This window comes from Mesoplodon bidens, assembly GCF_964165515.1.
Source record: "Mesoplodon bidens genome assembly, chromosome: 17".
In the NCBI taxonomy this organism is placed as follows: Eukaryota; Metazoa; Chordata; class Mammalia; order Artiodactyla; family Ziphiidae; genus Mesoplodon; species Mesoplodon bidens.
In genome coordinates, this window is record NC_138174.1 from 73,989,074 (window position 1) to 74,007,015 (window position 17,942).

At 38.6% G+C, this 17,942-nt stretch overlaps 1 protein-coding gene across 1 annotated transcript in view; it reads left to right on the forward strand.

Annotated features, from left to right (window-relative positions):
• Positions 1–10,128: 10,128 nt before the first annotated feature.
• Positions 10,129–17,942, forward strand: part of MYO16 (myosin XVI) — a gene marked incomplete at both ends in the record, with an annotated part of 422,412 nt that continues 414,598 nt past the window's right edge. The window contains one exon of the mRNA XM_081214708.1: positions 10,129–10,156. Coding sequence (XP_081070834.1) covers positions 10,129–10,156 — 28 coding nt within the window. The remainder of the gene's footprint in view (positions 10,157–17,942) is intronic.

The following is a 17,942-nucleotide window of genomic DNA, read 5'->3' on the forward strand; positions in this document are numbered from 1 at the left end:
TGTACAGGGGATGGGACTAGAGAATCTGCATTTCTAACAAGTTCCCAGGGGATGACGTTGCTGCTGGTCTGGGGACCACATGACAACCACAGGACTGGATGAGCCTTTCCTACCCTTTCCTTCCTTGCTTCACCTCTCTTCATCTTGCAGAATTCAGCTTAGATAACTCCCTTCAACGACTGCTGGATTGGGCGGAGGCCTTCAGTGTGCATCTCTGTACTTTTACCCATTCTCTCTATGTACTTATCAATCTATAATTGTAAATGTCAAAGTACCCTCATTTAAACTGAAAGACATTCACAAACAGGGGCTTTATCTATGCCATGCTTGTACCTCAGGGCCTGGCACCTTGCCTCATAGTATGGACCCCATAATAATAGTTATTAAGGGATAAATAAAGGAAGACACGAGTGGAGGCCAGAATCCATATCCACTCCATCCTGTGTTCTCTCCAGAACCAGCATAGGCCCTGTGCACAGCAGACACACTGTCAATATTTATTGAATTAACAAATGATGGTTTTATGGGGGTCAAAGGATAAGACATTTTGAATATCTCCTATATGTACTTTTTTATGGTATTGTGGAAATTAAAGTTACCTAGATTTTCTTACTGAACCAAACTTGGATCCACTCACCCACGTGCAGTAAAGCCAGTCTACTGACACTGGGTTGTGGTGAAGGAAAGCGTAGCGTTTATTGCAGGTGCCAAGCAAGGAGTCCAGGCAGCTGGTGCTTAAAAAACCAGAGCTCCCGGGACTTTCAGGGAAAGATTTTTAAAGACAGGGTGAGGGGGTGATGGAGGGAGGTTGTGGGGTGTGTGATCAGCTCCTGGACTGATTGGTTGGTGGTGAGGTGATTGAGAGTCAACATCATCAACCTTCTGTTTCCAACTGGTCTGGGGTCAGCATGCTGGTCGTCAGCATACAGTTAACTCCTTCTGCCTAGTGGGGGCTTGAGTAGCTGCAAAACAGCTCAAAGGACACGGCTCAGAATAGCACCTCTAGCCCTTGAGGAGGAACCGAAGGTCCTAGACTTTGTTTAATGGCTAACCTACTATTATTTTGTCTTGCTTGACTGTTTTCCTTTCTTTTTGCATTTTATCACTTCTCTGATGAAATTTATTCTTTGGACCTGGGAGGCGGCCTAGGAAGCTAAAGTTTTTCTACAGACAAAAGGCAGGCAGAGGACATGGCGGGGTGGGGATGGAGGTGCGGGTCTGTCTCCAGAAGGTCCCTTAGGATCCTGCTTGTTTACAATTTCATCCTCAAAGAATAACTTTTTGACTTTCCCCCAAACCACTCCTCCCTCCTCTGCCTTCCTCCTCTGCTCTCTGATCCCTTCATGACCTCACTGAACAGCCAAGCACCTAGAAACTGGTGGCCAGGCTTTCCTCCCTGCTCTCCTGCTGCATCTCCCTTCCCATCCTGGCAATCTCAACATCACTGCTTCCTGGAAATCTGCTCTGTCCCCTCTACCACGACTCTATTTCAAGCCCTCATGATGTCTGGCCTGGACTATGATAAGAACTTTTAATTTACTTCCCTGCTGCTCACCTTATCTCCCTCAAATCTGCCCCTCACAGAGTTTCAAGATTGAACTCATCTGTTTAAACTCTGCTAGCCACTCTCCATCAGCCTCAAGAGGGGTCTTTATTTTGGGAGTCAGGGACCCCTTTGAAAAGCTGTGCACCCTCTCCCGAGATTCTGTGGGAGTTTATGAGGTTCCAGATTAAATAAGCCTGGCTGAGATGATGAAGCTCTTTTTACCACATGTGATGTCCTTTGTGATTTGCCCCTGTCCATCTCTACAGGTTCAACTCCAGCCACTTCTTATCTGCAATTCAAGTGCCCCCGGAATACCAACTGGCTTCTATAGCAGCGTCAGTGCATGATGCCTGTGCTGGGGGGGTGGGTCCCCATATGCAAACAGTCTTTTCTAGGCTCTTTGTGAGGACCCTTCTTCCATGAATGACATGCACCTCTGTGCTTTGATGATGCCCTGTGTGTAGTTTACCTTTTCATCGACCCTATTGTATTATGACTGCCTATTTACCATGCTAGGAGATCACTCTAAGGGCAGTGACTGTTCTGTATTTGTATGTTTGCATCTGTATAATATATGTAGCCTGTCAGTCCACGGTTATTGAATGAATAAGTGTAGGGTGAGTTACCTTAGCTTTATACACCTTGGAAATCTTTCTTTTGCTATTACCTGTTGCTGCTGTGTTAGGAACTACATCAATTTCTATGACACTTTAAAAGTTTGATGTAATTAGACTCTTAGATATCATTTGGATACAGTAAAATGCACAGATCTTACAGTTCAATAAATCTTTATATGTCTTTATATTTTGATATATTTATACTTGTATAATGACCATCCAGATCATATTGGAAATATTTTCATTATTCTAGAAAGTTCCCTCGTGCCTCTTTCCTATCAATACTCCACTTCTAAAAACTTCTATCATCATAAATCAGTTTTACCTGCTCTTGAACTTCATGTAAATGAAGAGCCATAATTTGACACCCTCAAAATAACCCCCCATCAGCTTCATGTGAGACTTGTATTTCGCTGATGTGTCTTCACACCCATCACACTGTAACCTACCCTAAACCACTTAGTTAACACCTCTATACTGGGGTCTAGAGATGTGTATCAACATCTTCTGTGGTCTGGAAATAATTCTATGGTATTAACAGCTTACGTATGATTTCCGGCATATATCCGTTAAATTGAAAAAAATTCTATTAAAGTTGTTACAGCTTATCTGCTTCTTAAGAACCTAAAATTTCATTCCTCTACCCCCTTAATTCCCATATATAAAAATGTAGCCCTCTTGCCTCTATAAAATACTACTTTCTATCTGTAAATCTTTTCCGAACACTTCTCTACGTTTATGGTTGACGGACCTCACATTGCAATTTCTGCCATGATGTAAGAGTAAACATTATTGTGTTAGCATCATATTAACATTTTGAGAGAAAGCCCACATTGGACATAAATAAACCTTAATAGGATACAGAATCAGGAGGCATCACAGCAATAAACCAGTGCAGCACACCTAAGCAAAGAACAAAGGGGTGGGGGGCAGGGAAGGGGTGGTAGATCACGCACCTATGATTCTTTTTCACTTATGTCCCCACCTCATTTTAGCCACCATCCTACCTTCTCCACCTTTGCCTCTCTGGTTCACCCACTGGAGGCATCTTGATGATGAAAAGGATGTATCATCATCTTAGGATTTCATTAGCCTCACCCAATGTAGGCAGAATTGACCTGTCTTTATTGCTTAATTCTGAGAAGCTTCTCCAATCATCCATTGGTGTGAAAAAGAGAGAGAGAGAGAGGGAGAGGAAGAGAGAAGGAGGATGAGGAGGAAGAGAAGGAGAAAAAGAAGAAGAGGAAGAAGAAGTAGGGAGAGGAGAAGAGAGAGAGATTCTGACAGGAAATACAAGGTCATGGATTATGGATCAGAGAACAGACTTTCTCTTCACAGAGCATCCTGGTGCTGGCTTTCTGAGCCTCAATCCCTATAGAACAATACAGTGAAAGCCTCATATTATAGTGGGCACAGGAAAGGGAACAGAATTAGAAACCTCTAAGCTCTTGTAGGCTTTTAGCACATTTTCCCATCTATAGAGAGATAGAGATAGAGATAGAGATAGAGAGAGAGAGAGAGAGAGAGAGAGAGAGAGAGAGAATGCAAACCTTCTCCAGAGAGGAGAGGAGAAAGTCTCCAGCTCCATCACCCTGAAATTTAACCAGATGAGTCTGGGGAGGAGATAATTCTTCAAAATCTCCCCAGAGCTACACGATCTCTTGCCTCCCAGGCGTGTTTTTACACAATCATCCTTAAACCAAGGTGGCCGATGCTCTTTGCCCTGATGGTGCAGACTGTGTAGACATGTGAAAATAGTTATGGAGACCTGTCCCCCAAGAATGAGTGCTATTACAACTTCTCCAAAAATGTTTAGTCTTTAAGTTTGGGAAATAATTTAATGTTATTTATGAATTTCTATATTTCACTGTACATTTCTTTTTCCAAATCACTTTAAAATGCTGTTAACATTTTGTCCCTTCCAGTTTAGAGACTGTACATTATCCTTTGAAGTCCAAAGTGAAATCTGGAACCAGGGAATTAATTTGGAAGAAGAAAGTCCTTAGTGTTTAAACTTGCCATCAAATTGTCCCATGAAGCATATTAAAGGAGCCCTTCGTAGGGAATATTGAAAAGGCAAATGAATAAGTTTATTGCACCTACACACTCAGACAAGAAGGCTGATCTTCCACTCCATCACTTGTCTCTTTTCCTTCTTTTTCAAGTAGAGTCAATTTTGTTTTCCCAATTGTTCAATAATCCTGTGTTTAATAAAATTCTCCTCCAGACATTATGTGTAGTGCCCCAGAAGATGTTTTAGATTATTTCTAATTCTGTGGTTCTTCATTTGATAACCCTTGAATATTCACTAATGTTTTGGACTTCATAGGGAATGAGAAAAGTAGAAAGTCTACACCTCAGTAAGTAATTATCTACTAAAAAGAGGCTTTTCATGTGATACAATTAAAGAAGAATTTAAAGCATTGTACTACCAGATGTTAGATTGACTGGTACATGGAAAAGTGAATAGAGGGTTCAGTTAAGGCTAGGACTTATTTAGTCCAAAGTCAGTCAAGAAGAGTTAGTAGGTTAAACGGGTTCAAAATGAATATCAAAGGATGCATACAAATTGAATAAGTAACTTAGTGTGTATGTAGATAAGTGTATGGGTGGTTAGATTGTAGATAAGGACATGTTTTTTAAGAGACATATTATTTTAAAGGAATGTATGGGAATGGGAAAGTATGAAGGAGAGCCTCCAAATTTAATTGACTCAAAATTCCTTTCATCCTCTTCAGGAAAATTGACATTATGTGTTAGGTCATTGAAATACTTCAGGTAATTGTCTTCTAGTTGACAGGTGTGTATAGATCTGCCCAACCATCAGAATCTCATTTCCCAGCTCTATCTCTCTTAGTCAGGTCATCACTGATCGCTGTACTTACTTTCATCACCAGTGGAAGATCATTCATGTGTCTATCCCACCAGTTACAAGAAGCTGCGTACTCCTTCAAATGGATGGAAGAACAAGGCAGAGAATACTTCATTGTTTTCATACAAGCACCCATATTACACATATGCACACAAACTTAGGTGCAGTCATACAGACATCAACTAGCATGTCCATTGCTTACTTACAGTTAAGATATGAAACTCTTGTTGGCAAGGTCAGACTTTGGTGAGGTGAAACAGTATCTGAAAATCGGCGAGTCAGCCTAGATAGTTGTAACATATGCTGGGGAGATTTCAAAGTGGTTGTTACCATTCAAGTGAATGAATTTGCAAAGGTTTTACAAATTCCCTTTCTTAGATACCCAATTTAATTGATACTCATTAGAACTCAAAGCATTTCATTTTGATTAGAGAGAAAAAAAAAATCGCAAAAGGAATGTGAGTAACCAGATGCCCCTATGGAGGAATTAGAGCATCCCATATACCCTGCGTGTATGGAGACATCTCTATCTATCAATCTATTTATCTATCTATCTGGATATATGTATATATTTCTGTAGTGATACACATAAATGCATATGTTATATTACTCTATCTTGCATTGCATAAAGAGTAATTTTCAAACTTTTGTGGAACAAATTTAAAATTACATTTTTTTTACTTTACATTGCTGTTCTATGAAAATATTAGTATAAATGCTGATGAGTATTTTCTGACCCTTATATTACATATTCACATTGAGGCACTAAAGCAGTGCTCAGCTGAGTGAGTGTCCTCACTGCTCTGCTGACACAGAGAGGGTAGTTTTTATTAACCTCTACTTTCTTTCTAGCCATGCAGATCAATATTGTAAATTCCCCCCTCTGTTAGTCCCACAATTGTCTACATCTAAGTTAAATGTCCACTTGTTCTGGAAGGAGACTTGTGAGGCTGTTTGAAGGTGAGGAGTCCTGAATCTGATAACCAGAGGTTGAATAGTCTGACAGAAAACCAAATTGGCCCCGACAGGCAGCAGGCTGTGGAAAGGGGATGTGATCAGAGAGGCTGGGACCGGATCAGTCAGGCAAGGAAGGCTTGATCCTGGTTCTGAGGCACCAGAGGATGACTAGTGAGGCTGAAAGTCTAGCAAGAACTGACTTTATTTATACCTTTTCTTCTTGACAACTCAGGATCAGTCCTTCTCTGCAGCCTTCAGGAAAGGACCATTTAAGCCTTATAGAGTCCTAAATGATTAAACCAGATTATTGTTCTCAGGGGAGAAGATCTTGACTCCATCTACTCAGAAGCATTCATTATTTGTGATAGGCGATACTATAAATTTAATTTCCAGCCATTCTGGGTTGGGTTGGGGGTTACCTGTGGATCAAGGTCCCTCAACCTGTATGTAATTTTCTTCACTAAAGTCTAATATTTTTAGGCCCCAACCCATAACCAGAGCAGAAGCAAAGACTACTTTATCTCACAACTTGAAGTTGCTTTACAATCAATTTGTGCATGTGATTTATAGCCTCGCTTGCAATTTTTATAGCACCCTACCTAAACTGGTGGTGTTTATAAAGTTAAGTTTTAATTCCATCATTTAATAAATTCTGAAAAAATGCAGAACTGTGAGGTTTGGGAGTTATCTATCAAAAGACTGATGTAACAGATCCCCCCAGATAGGGGTTGAAATGGAGTAGTATTTCACCTGTGAGCTTTCACTAGAAAAACTATTTTGAAGCTGTGAATCATGCACATTCCATTTTTAAAGATATTTAATAATAAGTGCTTGTCTGTCACCAGGGTCATTCCAGTTTCATATCTTTTTTTTCCATTCTGGAAATAACTCAGCCTTATTTGAAAAAATCTGGTGTATAACGATGCTAACCTTTAAAAGAAAAAAAAATCGTGTTTTCAATCAGAATTAGCGTGAATAGTGAGCAGCTGTTTGGTGTACAAAAGAGAAAAAAAATTTCTTTATTATTCCAAATTGCTTCTGAAATATTGTGTGTGACATTCAGTGAGAAAAATTGTTCATTGTAAATTCTGAAAGATAATCAAATCTTTGTGCTTTATTAGTGTGTATGTTTTGTTTGTAGCAATGAAAAACAACTTTCAAATGCGTGATTTCATTTTGTGATTAATGACCATAATCTGTGAAATAAATTGTTAACTTATATCTAATCCAATCTAGGTCTTTATTGTTACCATCATCACCAACTCTGATGTTATATTTCAAGTATCAGATTCAGAGGACCCCAAACTGGTCCATGTGATGTCATAACACTGAGCTGAGTTTTGTAGAGTTGGGTAGAGATCAAGAAATTATAATCAATTGTAAATCACCATTATTTTTCTACTTTATCAAGGGAGTGGAGTTAATAGAGTCAAAATTATTTTCCTTCAGTAATAATGCCTGCAATAGAAGCTACTTTTTGTTTGATAATGATGGAAAATATAAAGATGTATTTCTTTGTGGTTAAATGTAGTTCTGCCAGTGTTTTGGGCATGAGTATGTGGTTTCAGAGACAAAAACATGAGAGAGACTCTTAATCTGGGGGAATTATATGTATATACAGTTCATGCATATGAACCAGATTCTAAGTATTTTGAGAAAGCTACGAATAACTTTCTGGGGATAGCTTCATTTAACCCTAAAGTGTATTGGATGTTGCTTCTACATACAATCCTTGCCCTATAATTTTTATCACACTACACTGCGCTAGCTTGGTTGTCTATATTTCACCAGACTATAAGCACTTTGAGGGCAGGGGTGAAGTCATCTTTCCCAGTGTACCTCCAGTAGCAAGAGTCAAAGACTTACCAAATGTTTATGCAATGAATGAATAATAAACAATTTTGGTAATGAGCCCTTGACGTATGGGGAGACATGTTAATTCTCACAAAGGAATTTGGTAAGAGTTCTTACAGGAGGAGGATTTAAGTTACTTAATAGTAGATTTTTTGGGCTCAAATCAATCATATTTTCAATGGCATATTTTCTTTGCCAAGAACATATCATGCTTCTCTGACACTCATACATTATTATTTTCCTCTCCATGAGTAAATGGTGTCATAGAACTCACTTGTCTTAAGAACTTTGTTGAGTATGAATTATATAGAGGTGTGCAATTTGCAGAAAACAAAGAAATGCATGTATTTAAGGAAGGTATATAGATAACATACCTATCTTTGTGTTAAGAGGAGGGGACAGGTGTACCTAGATGAATAGCACTTTCCCCCAAGAGAAGCTGTACAGCATTCACATAAAGTCATCATTACTGTGTGCATCTGTGAAGACTTGTATTGAGGTAGGAAGAGAGAGCCTTGTTTTCTTTTTTGGAAGCAGATATAAGTAGTTGTCTCATGGTTTTATTAGGAAACATTTCAAAACACACAGGAGATCTTAAACAATAGACTCTATAATCCTTGTATTTAAGGGGTATGTTTTAGACATATTTTTATTCCTGAAAACACTTAAAATGGCAACTTGATAGCAATGACTGTCAATAATTGACTCTGGAATGAATGAATAAATGAGGAATATGCATTGCTGATAATGGCTGAAAATCCTCATTCTAATTCTTGGGAAGACAAGTTAAGGTGTCTATTGCAGTCATTTGATATATAGCTAAATATCATTTCCTTGTTACTGCTGATGGCACCTTTTTGTGGAACACCAACGATATCAATTAGAATTTGTATATGCATTTTTCTAACCTTCAAGCTAAAGGTTAGGACTTGTACTTGCCATCTGTAGGTGAGGAAGCTGAGGCTCTCGGAGGCTAAATCACTTATCCAATTAGACACCGTGGTGAGGGATAGAATCTAGATGTGAACTCAGGCCATTCTGATCCAAACCTTGAACTTGTTCTACATCATACTGCAAAAGCAGAATGATGCCTTGGTTAAAATCTAAGTCGTGGCCAACCCAATACATAGGTTTGAATTTTATAATCTTTGGGTTTAATAAAGGCATTTCTTTTTGAGTTTTGCTTAGTAAGGGAAGCTAAGACTTAGGCTTCTATCTTAGAAGGATGTACATGGTTAAAACAGTGTTCATAGTTATCTTTCCAGTGCCCTCAAAATTTGAAACACAACTTCTAGGCTATGTCAACTTGTTTTGTAGATCATCATTAAAAAGTATCAATTTGTAAAAATAATTGTCTTGCATTTATAAGCAGCTTACCTATGACCTTTTCTTTGGCTAACGTGGTTATTGCATTGTTGAGTGTACTTATTTTTGTTGCAATAACGCTTGCAGGCCATACATTTCTTTCTTTCTGATTCCAATTCAGTTAGAATTACTTTGCCCGCCTGTACAGTGAAATTCACTGCAGTCTGCAGAGGTAGCAGAAATCTAAATTTGTAAAGCTTTGCAAACCAAAAGCTTTTTGTGGATCATTTAAGTTTTACATTCTGCATAGAAAACCAAAAAGATGTATTGTGAAGTATAATGTAATTTCTTCATTATGAGGGACAGATACAAAGACCTGGGATTCTAAGAGGTGGTTATTTTGAGATCCTGCTATCAATTTCCTATTCACACACAGCAACTGGTGGCAACTAAAAATAATCAGCTTGGGGACCAGCTAAGAATCTGGTCACATTCGGCTCAGGGACAACGTGCAGAAATGAGATTTAGGGTCCCTCCTTCAGTCGCTTCTCTCCAGCCCCCTCATTAGCTAGTTTGCTGCCATCTGAAAGCTATTGAAAAGCCATTAACAGGCAGGAGAGAGCCGCACTGCAGCACACCTCGGAGCCGGCAGAAGGTGGGTGCATGTGAGCTCCAATTAGAGGGCACGATTCCCGGGATTGTGGCACTAGGAACCCTGTCAATCAAAGGGCTACAATAGCACGTGCGGCAGTGGTGGCTCCAGACCCGCGGAGAGGCTGATCTGAACTCCAGCTGCTGAATGAGAATGAGTTTGAAGCTTTTTGCACAACCATGGAACAGAGCCTCGGTTCAATAATGCATCCCGAGGTAAACTGTTACCTGAGGAGAAGCTCTCAATAATGCATTTCCTGGGGACGACAGTTGTAGCTGAAGAGAATGCTGGAACCTGTAGCAAGATTTCAGTCTGAGATGGAAAGATGTCTCACTATCATTTTATCAAGTGCTGTAAGTAACCTTGCTATTTTGCTCAGATGGTTATTTGTCTTCTTAAAATATTATTTTATGCAGATGCCAGCCTTAAGGCAGGTCTGCTGGCATGCCACATCTGCATGAGTGACATAGAACGGTGACTTTGAAAGGTGTTTTACATGCTAAATGAATTTCTTCTTAATACCGGGTTCTGAAATAATTCCAGTGTGATCCAAATGCTGATAGTATAGAAATCTTTAAAACTCTGGCTTTTTAAGAAAAAGATACACACACATAGCTAATTTTAAAAACAATCCATAAAAAAGAATTTGATAAGGATATTTCCAGGTATCAGCACATGTTAATAAAATGTTTGCATAAAAACTTAGTTCATTAATATATGGCTGAGGCCATTTAGTTATTATTTTATTCTCAAGTTTTACTGCTTGTGTCTACACCTAATGTTCAACTTGTAAGCTTCATCTTTGGGTTTATCCTTGACTGTAAACTTTCATCCTTGCATCAGTCACCTTGCCATGATCAGGGACTAGGGTGACATCTGTACCAAATACTCTACACTGATGCCGGTATGGTGCAAAAGAGTTTGGCACTGGCTTTTCTCATGGGTCCATCAAGGATTTCTTCAATGTCTGAATTTTTAACAGGATTTTCTGAGCTAGACAAAAGCTGCATCTAAGCCTTTTTTGGATGGTAATAAAGAAGAGGGAGACATTTTTGGTAAAAATGGCTCATTAGAGATGCATTTTTTCTCCTGTAGCACTTCTGAAAAGTTCTATACATATATGTCATTGTCTTAATGTGACAGATGACATTTGTAGAAAATGGTTCCCTCCTAAGATGAGGGTTTTGTTGGCAGAGGACATGACAGTGTTACCTTTAAGTAACATCATTCAGGGAATACATGTTTGGAAAGGATCTTGAGTTGTGCATTAAAAGGGAACCTAAAAAATCCTTGGTAATCAAGAAGGGGACAAGATTCAGCTTTTTCTTGCCTTTTGTGGGGAATGCATATGGGAGTAAAAACTCTATGATTAATGAAAATTACAATTCCTTGCTATTCAGCACACCCAGGAGAGGCATGTTTTTGGCTTGCAGGACAATTTTAACTCCAAAAAGAATTCCCTTGTAAAATCACTTCTTTGTAAGTTTGAAAATTAGCTCTCTAATTAATAAAAGTAATTTGTTATGATGTGCAGCATTTAGGAATTGTGAGGAGTCTTTGTTTTAACCCCAGAAATCTTGGGGTTCTCGTCTTGGTGAAATGTACCTAGGACCACACTCTTGGCTGGTTTTGTGTTACCCCTCATGTTTTACTGCACCAGCAGAATGTCATTATTTCTCCTCTCTGTGCTTTGTGCAGAGGAAACTCCTGGAACCCTCTGCACCATTTCTACAAGGAACCTGGGTGCTTCTAGGCAGCATGTACAAACCTAGTGGAAGGCAGCCACGGAGCATGAGCAGAAGCAGAAAGGGACAGGGTGACATGAACTTGGAGGTTCAGGGAGCAGTTGGTTGCCAAATATAACATGAGACTGCCCTTTCCTACCTTACATTACTTTTGTTGCAGCCAAGTTATTTGAGTTTAGAATTTCAGAAAATTGGAAGAAATGATGATGTGTGACCCATGGAAGCATTTGAGATAATTCTTGCAGTCCAGATGAAATCTAAAATTAATGAATAGTGAAATGATCCAAATACCTGGAAAAAGTGTTGCTGATGAATTTATCAGAGTAATTACCAACTTCTTACTAAAGATTCGACTATGTCCTAAGTTCTGTATTTGGCAATAGCTATAAAATGGAAAAGAAGCATGAATATTGTCAAATGCTAACTTCTTCTAAGGTGGAATGGCACGGCCTGCTAAAAGGAGTTCAGACATTATATGTCATCATGTGCCACTAGTCAAGGGACATTTTGCAGTATTGACCTCAATCTTGAAGAATGAATAGAATATAGAAGGAATAACGAGGGCATTTACAGCATCAGAAGTGTTTATTGATAAGGATCATAATTCACAGTTGAATCACTATTCCTGTTGCAGAAGATGTTACCATACTCTGTTCCCTTGACCTTGATATTAGGGTGATGGATTGGCAAGGTTAACTGGCTGCTCCATTCTTCACACTCCATTCCTTCCTCGCATGAGCTCTGTGTCTTCCACGGACCTGTCTTTTTTATCCTGGCCCTTGTTGGTCACCATATCACATGTCCACTTCCAACATGGGTAGCAGTGCTGGAAGTGGATCAATTCCAGGGGAGGAGCCAGAGCTACTGAAAACATTCAACAACAGAGCCACATGGGATCCTAGGAAGGCAGCCTTAGGGTGGGATGTTGGGAGACCAGTGAAGAGTGCTTCCAAGGAACTTTTAATCATCTAGGGAAGTAGTCATCAGTCATCATTTAATGTTAAAGCAGGTATATACCTAAAGGTCTAAATGTAGATTTCAACAGTAGCTGCTAGCTCTGACTTATGGAATTATCAATTATTACAATTTAATTAACTGTAATTATAATTAATTATAACTGGTTATTATAATTACAATTAATTATAATCAGCCATCAGAATACTAATCATAGTTAAACACTTATACTTAAATATTTATATATTAATTATGACTAATTAAATATAAAATTCTTTATATGATAATTATAATTATCAGTTACTTTAATAAACTATTCTATATTTTAAAACCTGTCTACAATAGGCATGTTTTACTTTTACAATCAGAAAAACAAAATTTTAAGACAGTATAAGAGAGACTATTCAAAGAAAGAAGTGGCTTAGACTCACATCACCACCCACGTTCCTCTTGACTCCATGGGACCTGGCCTAATTCTAATGTGCCATACATCTTATACAGAAATGTTAAAAACTAGAGTCTAAAAATGTATTGTGGAAGCACGTTGTAGCAGGAAGGTTTAGGAACACCACAACAAAAAGTGCTGATGTTTCCTGTGTCTCTGTGGCCCGGAAGGATCTTCAGATGGGTCTACAGTGATACTGAGATGGTGAGATTCTGAGTTGTGCCTGGTGAGGGTGACCTGTGAATTTGGCCGGAAATCTCAGCTGAGGTCCAAGCGGAAATGAGAAACTAAGGAGAAAATGAGCTCTAGGGAGTCATGGGCTCCCAGAGTTCTAGTGCCTTGTGAAACCTTGCGCCTGCACTTCTGGTTTCCTCTTAACAAACTGGAGCTGAAGCTTGAGGTGTGCCCCATGAAATTCCCTTCTGTGCCTTGGGAATTAAAGTGTTGGAACAACTCCACCTGGCTTCTATCTCTCCCAGTTCAGTTCTTCTCTAAGTATACGGGGTTGGAGCAGCACTCTTTATGGTAGAAGGAAGGTTAAAGTTATTTAAAATAAATAAACTCCAGAACTGCTAATTCACTCACAGCAACCGAGGAGGATTTATACCAGAAAGGATGCTATTTTGCATATTAAGCACGTTTTACAATATATCAAGACCACCTTATTTTTGTTTTTCTTGTCACTCATTCTCGTAAATGCTACTTCTGCTAAGATGCCTTCCCAGATCTTGCACTGATTGTCCATGCTCTTCACTTGTTTGAAAACCTCCAGCTCATTGAAACACCACCATGCTGCTCCTGTGCCTGCCTTGTCTCCCTCAGCCTGCTCTCTGCCCATCCCAGATCCAGGGTCCATCCTGCACTCCCTCATCCTCACCTCCCTTTGTTGCACTCAAGGGACAAACGCCTAACCCAGGTCGAATGCAGATTTCCAACTTGTCTGTCCTTATACCTCAGCAGTGGACGATCCTTGATGTCAGAGCAAAAGCAGACAAATCTCCTTTTAGTTCTAGACAGACAAGACTCTTCCACACTCTTACCATGTTTCCCTGGTTGGCATGATTGCTCAGACCTAGAGATTCCCTGGATCACCTACTAGGGAATAGGTAGGAGAGAAAATAGAAACCGTCAGATGTAACACCTGCATCTTCCCACCATTATGTCTACAAAGGTGCCAGCGTGTGAGTTTCTCTTTGCTCACTTCTGTTCTGTAGTCCTGAATTATTTCTCCTTGTACCCAAAGCCAGTGTGCTCTGGACTCTACCTGGTTCCTCCCTCCTTCATTTACCCTTTTCTCTCCTGCACCACCGAGCTCTCTCCACTGCACCATTTCCATCAGTTTGAATACAATTAAACAGTCCCCCTTGACCTCCTGTTCCTTTCTGGCCACCACCTCATTTCTTTGTTTCCATGGTCACACCTTAGAAAAATTGACACACGTGACCTCTGACCCTCATCAATGTTTTTACTCTCCCAGCTGGACCATTCATTACTTCACTGAATCCACTTTGGTTAAACCACCTTGATGTGGTTAAATCCCGCAGACGTTACTCCTTCCTCGTGTGAGTCAATTTCTCACGTGACTTCACTTCTTCTTTTACAGTTCTTGGGAGTTTTCCCCTAAGTCCCTGGCAGCTTTTCCTCTGCTCCATTGCCGGCTTTCTCTCTTTAGAGTTCGGCCCTGACACTTTGCAGAATCCCTGGTGACCGCTTCCATTCCTGTGGTTTAAACACCATCTATATTTTCTCAAGTATGTACCTTTAACTCAGATGTCCCCAGCTTCTTTCTTAACAACGTGGACATCTTTTCCGGCTAATGAAGATATTTCTAAGCATTCTTCTTTTGACAGTTAAGTAACATTCTTTAGCATTTGTTAAACCATTTATTTATAAACTCTTTCCTTTTCGATAAGCATGAAAACTTATTTTAGTATCTCTGGCTTATATTACTAGAGTATTGATTCACAGAAGCAGGGCTGCTGAATCAAATGGCTTGTGGATCTTTAAGTATTGTAGAAACTGCCAGATTTCTTTCCAAGTAGCTATAGCACTTCAGATTGCCACCACTGGCAGAGAATGTGCATCTCTGCATCTTTGCCAACCAGAGATGCTACTGGTTGAAGATGCGTCTATCTTCAAATGTTGTCAACTCCACGGTGGAAATATAGTTTCTGACAAGGCTCTGCTCTTATTCCACTGATAATGAAAAAGGTTTCCCCATTTTTATTAGGCTTATTTCTTCATATCTGTTCTCATTTTTATGTTGAATTATTTATCTTTTTCTTATCAACTATATAATATTTTATATTAAGAAATATTCATATTTTTCTGGATATGTGCTGAAGAGAGCCTTCTTATTTTTTTCTTTTGTCTTGGTTGGCATCTAATTTTCTTGTAATTGTATAGAAATGATGGCTCTCTTGTCTATTGCAGATTTTGCTTTTATTTATTTCTTTGGGTTGTCTGTTTTTCCTGAAGCTAAGTGATTGATCTTTTACATGTTATTCTAAACTTTAATTCTTACATTTTTAATTCTAATCCTTGTAAAATTAAGATGTTTGTGTGATGTAAGATGACGATCACTTTTTTCTCGTTACACTGATCCATTTGTCTAGTTCTTGGCCATACTCTGTTGGTAACTGTGTCTTGATAGTAACCTTAATATATAATAAGGCAAGTCCCTTCTGATTTTTTCATACTGTTCTTATATATTCTCAAATATTTACCTTTCCTTTCAATATTAAAATTATTCAACCTGTCTTAAATTTAAAAAAAATCCTTCATCAGGTTAAAAATATTGCTCATAAGATTAAATGTAATAGTGTATTAGAATAAGATCTGTAGATCGATAGTATCTATAATTCTACTAAATCAATTAGTTTTGATATGTAACACAACTGCCCCAAACTTACCTTTAGAACAGTGTATTGATAATCTTTATATGAATATTTTATATATGTGTAAGAATATTTTATTATTTTATCAACATTATTTTATCAAACATTTTTTAAATAAAATAAGTAAAGCTCTCATATTAGTGATAAATCTAGGACTCAAAACCAACACAATTAAGAACAAGATAAAAATCACTAAATGTGCTGCTAAAGATAAATCTTTAGTGTAAGCTATCTCTGTCTGTATCCAAATCCAAATATACCTCTCTACCTCTCTCTCTCTATCTATCTATCTACCTATCTACCTATGTATCTATCTATCATCTACCTTTTATATCTATATCTATATCTATCCTTCCTGTGTCATCAGTTGTGAAGTAAAAAACCAGAGTTGAAGCCTATGTATAAAATGATAAAATAGTATAGTGTATGTCTATTGTTCCACATTTGACTGCATTGTTCATGTATTCCACTTTTATACAGACTCTTAGGAGTGTCAAGGCTCCGTGTGCCCTGCCGGTCCATCCAGGATATATCTTTGTGTATTTCTGCAGTGTTGACCTTGCATTATTAAAGGCTTGTCATTATATCTGGAGGGTTCCACACCCATGTCCTTACCTGGCATCTGTTATGCTAATGTGATACGTTCCCTTCTGTAGGCTCTTTGGTGAATGAAAGGGGACTCTTTATACTTTCAATGGTTGACTCACACTTAGTGTCACTTGAGGGGCATAAGTGTGCTATGGCAACTAAACTGAGCTGGGTGGATTAATTTAGTTTCCTATTCCTTCTGTCTTATTCATTCATTAATTCAGATATTAATTAATTCAAGAAATATTTTTGAACTCCTTGACTTTTCCAAGCACTGATCTAGAGCTAGCTCACATCCCTCACATTTTGAAATTCCCATGCCAGTGATGAGACAGAGAGTAAATAAATAAACAGATGTAGATAAAAATGTTTGGTATCAGCAACTGATGTGAAGAAAATTAAAAAGTTTAAAGATCTCATGCGTGGCCTGAGAACAGAACAATTTTAAGGGACAATTTTAAATAGGTTGTTAAGGGACAGCATCTCTCAAGAAGTGACCTCTGAGTGATTGAATAAGTGAGGAGGTGGGACATGAAGATGTGTGGGAATAGTGTGCCCAGCAGAGGGAACAGCATGTGCAAAGGCCCCGAGACAGGGATGAATGTGGTTCATGTGGTTGATTCAGAGAATCTAGACTCTCAGAAGTCAACTTTTTTGCTTAAAGTTTCATTAGTACTTTCCAAACTTAGAAATAAATACTTTCAATGTTCTTATTTATTTCGATGTTCTTATCTACTCAAGTTAATATCCCATAATTCCACTTACCTCTACTTCCAAACTTCTTAAAAAAGTTCTTTGTGTCTGTCTCTCAAATGTCTTGCCACCCAATTACTGCATTTTAGCTTCCATACCATCACTGCATTGAGATGTCAAACTCTCTTTTTTCTTCCCCATTTATCTCAAAATATTTGTCTAGTTCAGCTCAGCATGAGTCAGAGTTACAAGGATACTTTCTTTCAGGAATGCAAAATGCAGGAAGACTTAGGAGGTTAGAGATGGTCACCTCTAAAAGGAAAAGGATAGAAAGGGCAGTTTGTGGACAAAGATGTGGTCTCAGAAAAGTCGTTTCCTTCTAAGATAGGAAATACTTGAGTGGGTTTTAGTTCACTGTATCTAATTCCTCATCTTGGTAAACTCAAATCCATCTATGCCTCCACACTTGCCGTCATTAAGGCTATGTGTTGAGGCTGTTTTGTGTTTTAAAATCTTGGGGCATAGTTTAATCGCTTGAGAAATGAAAATAATGATAACAACAACAATAGTAACATTGATGGCAATGCAGATTTAGAAGAGCTTTGACAGAAAGGAAACTTTGTTTTTCATCAGTTGTCATAAATAAATTCATGCTAGAATAGTGCCTATAGTATCATTGATTATTACAGGAGAAGGACCCTTTTTGTGCCATGCTTTGAAAACTTCTGTTCCTAACCACAGTTGCATTGTTTTCTTTTCTAAGGAGAAAGCATCGTACAACTGCAGAGTCCATTTAAATGATTCTTAAACTTCTGGA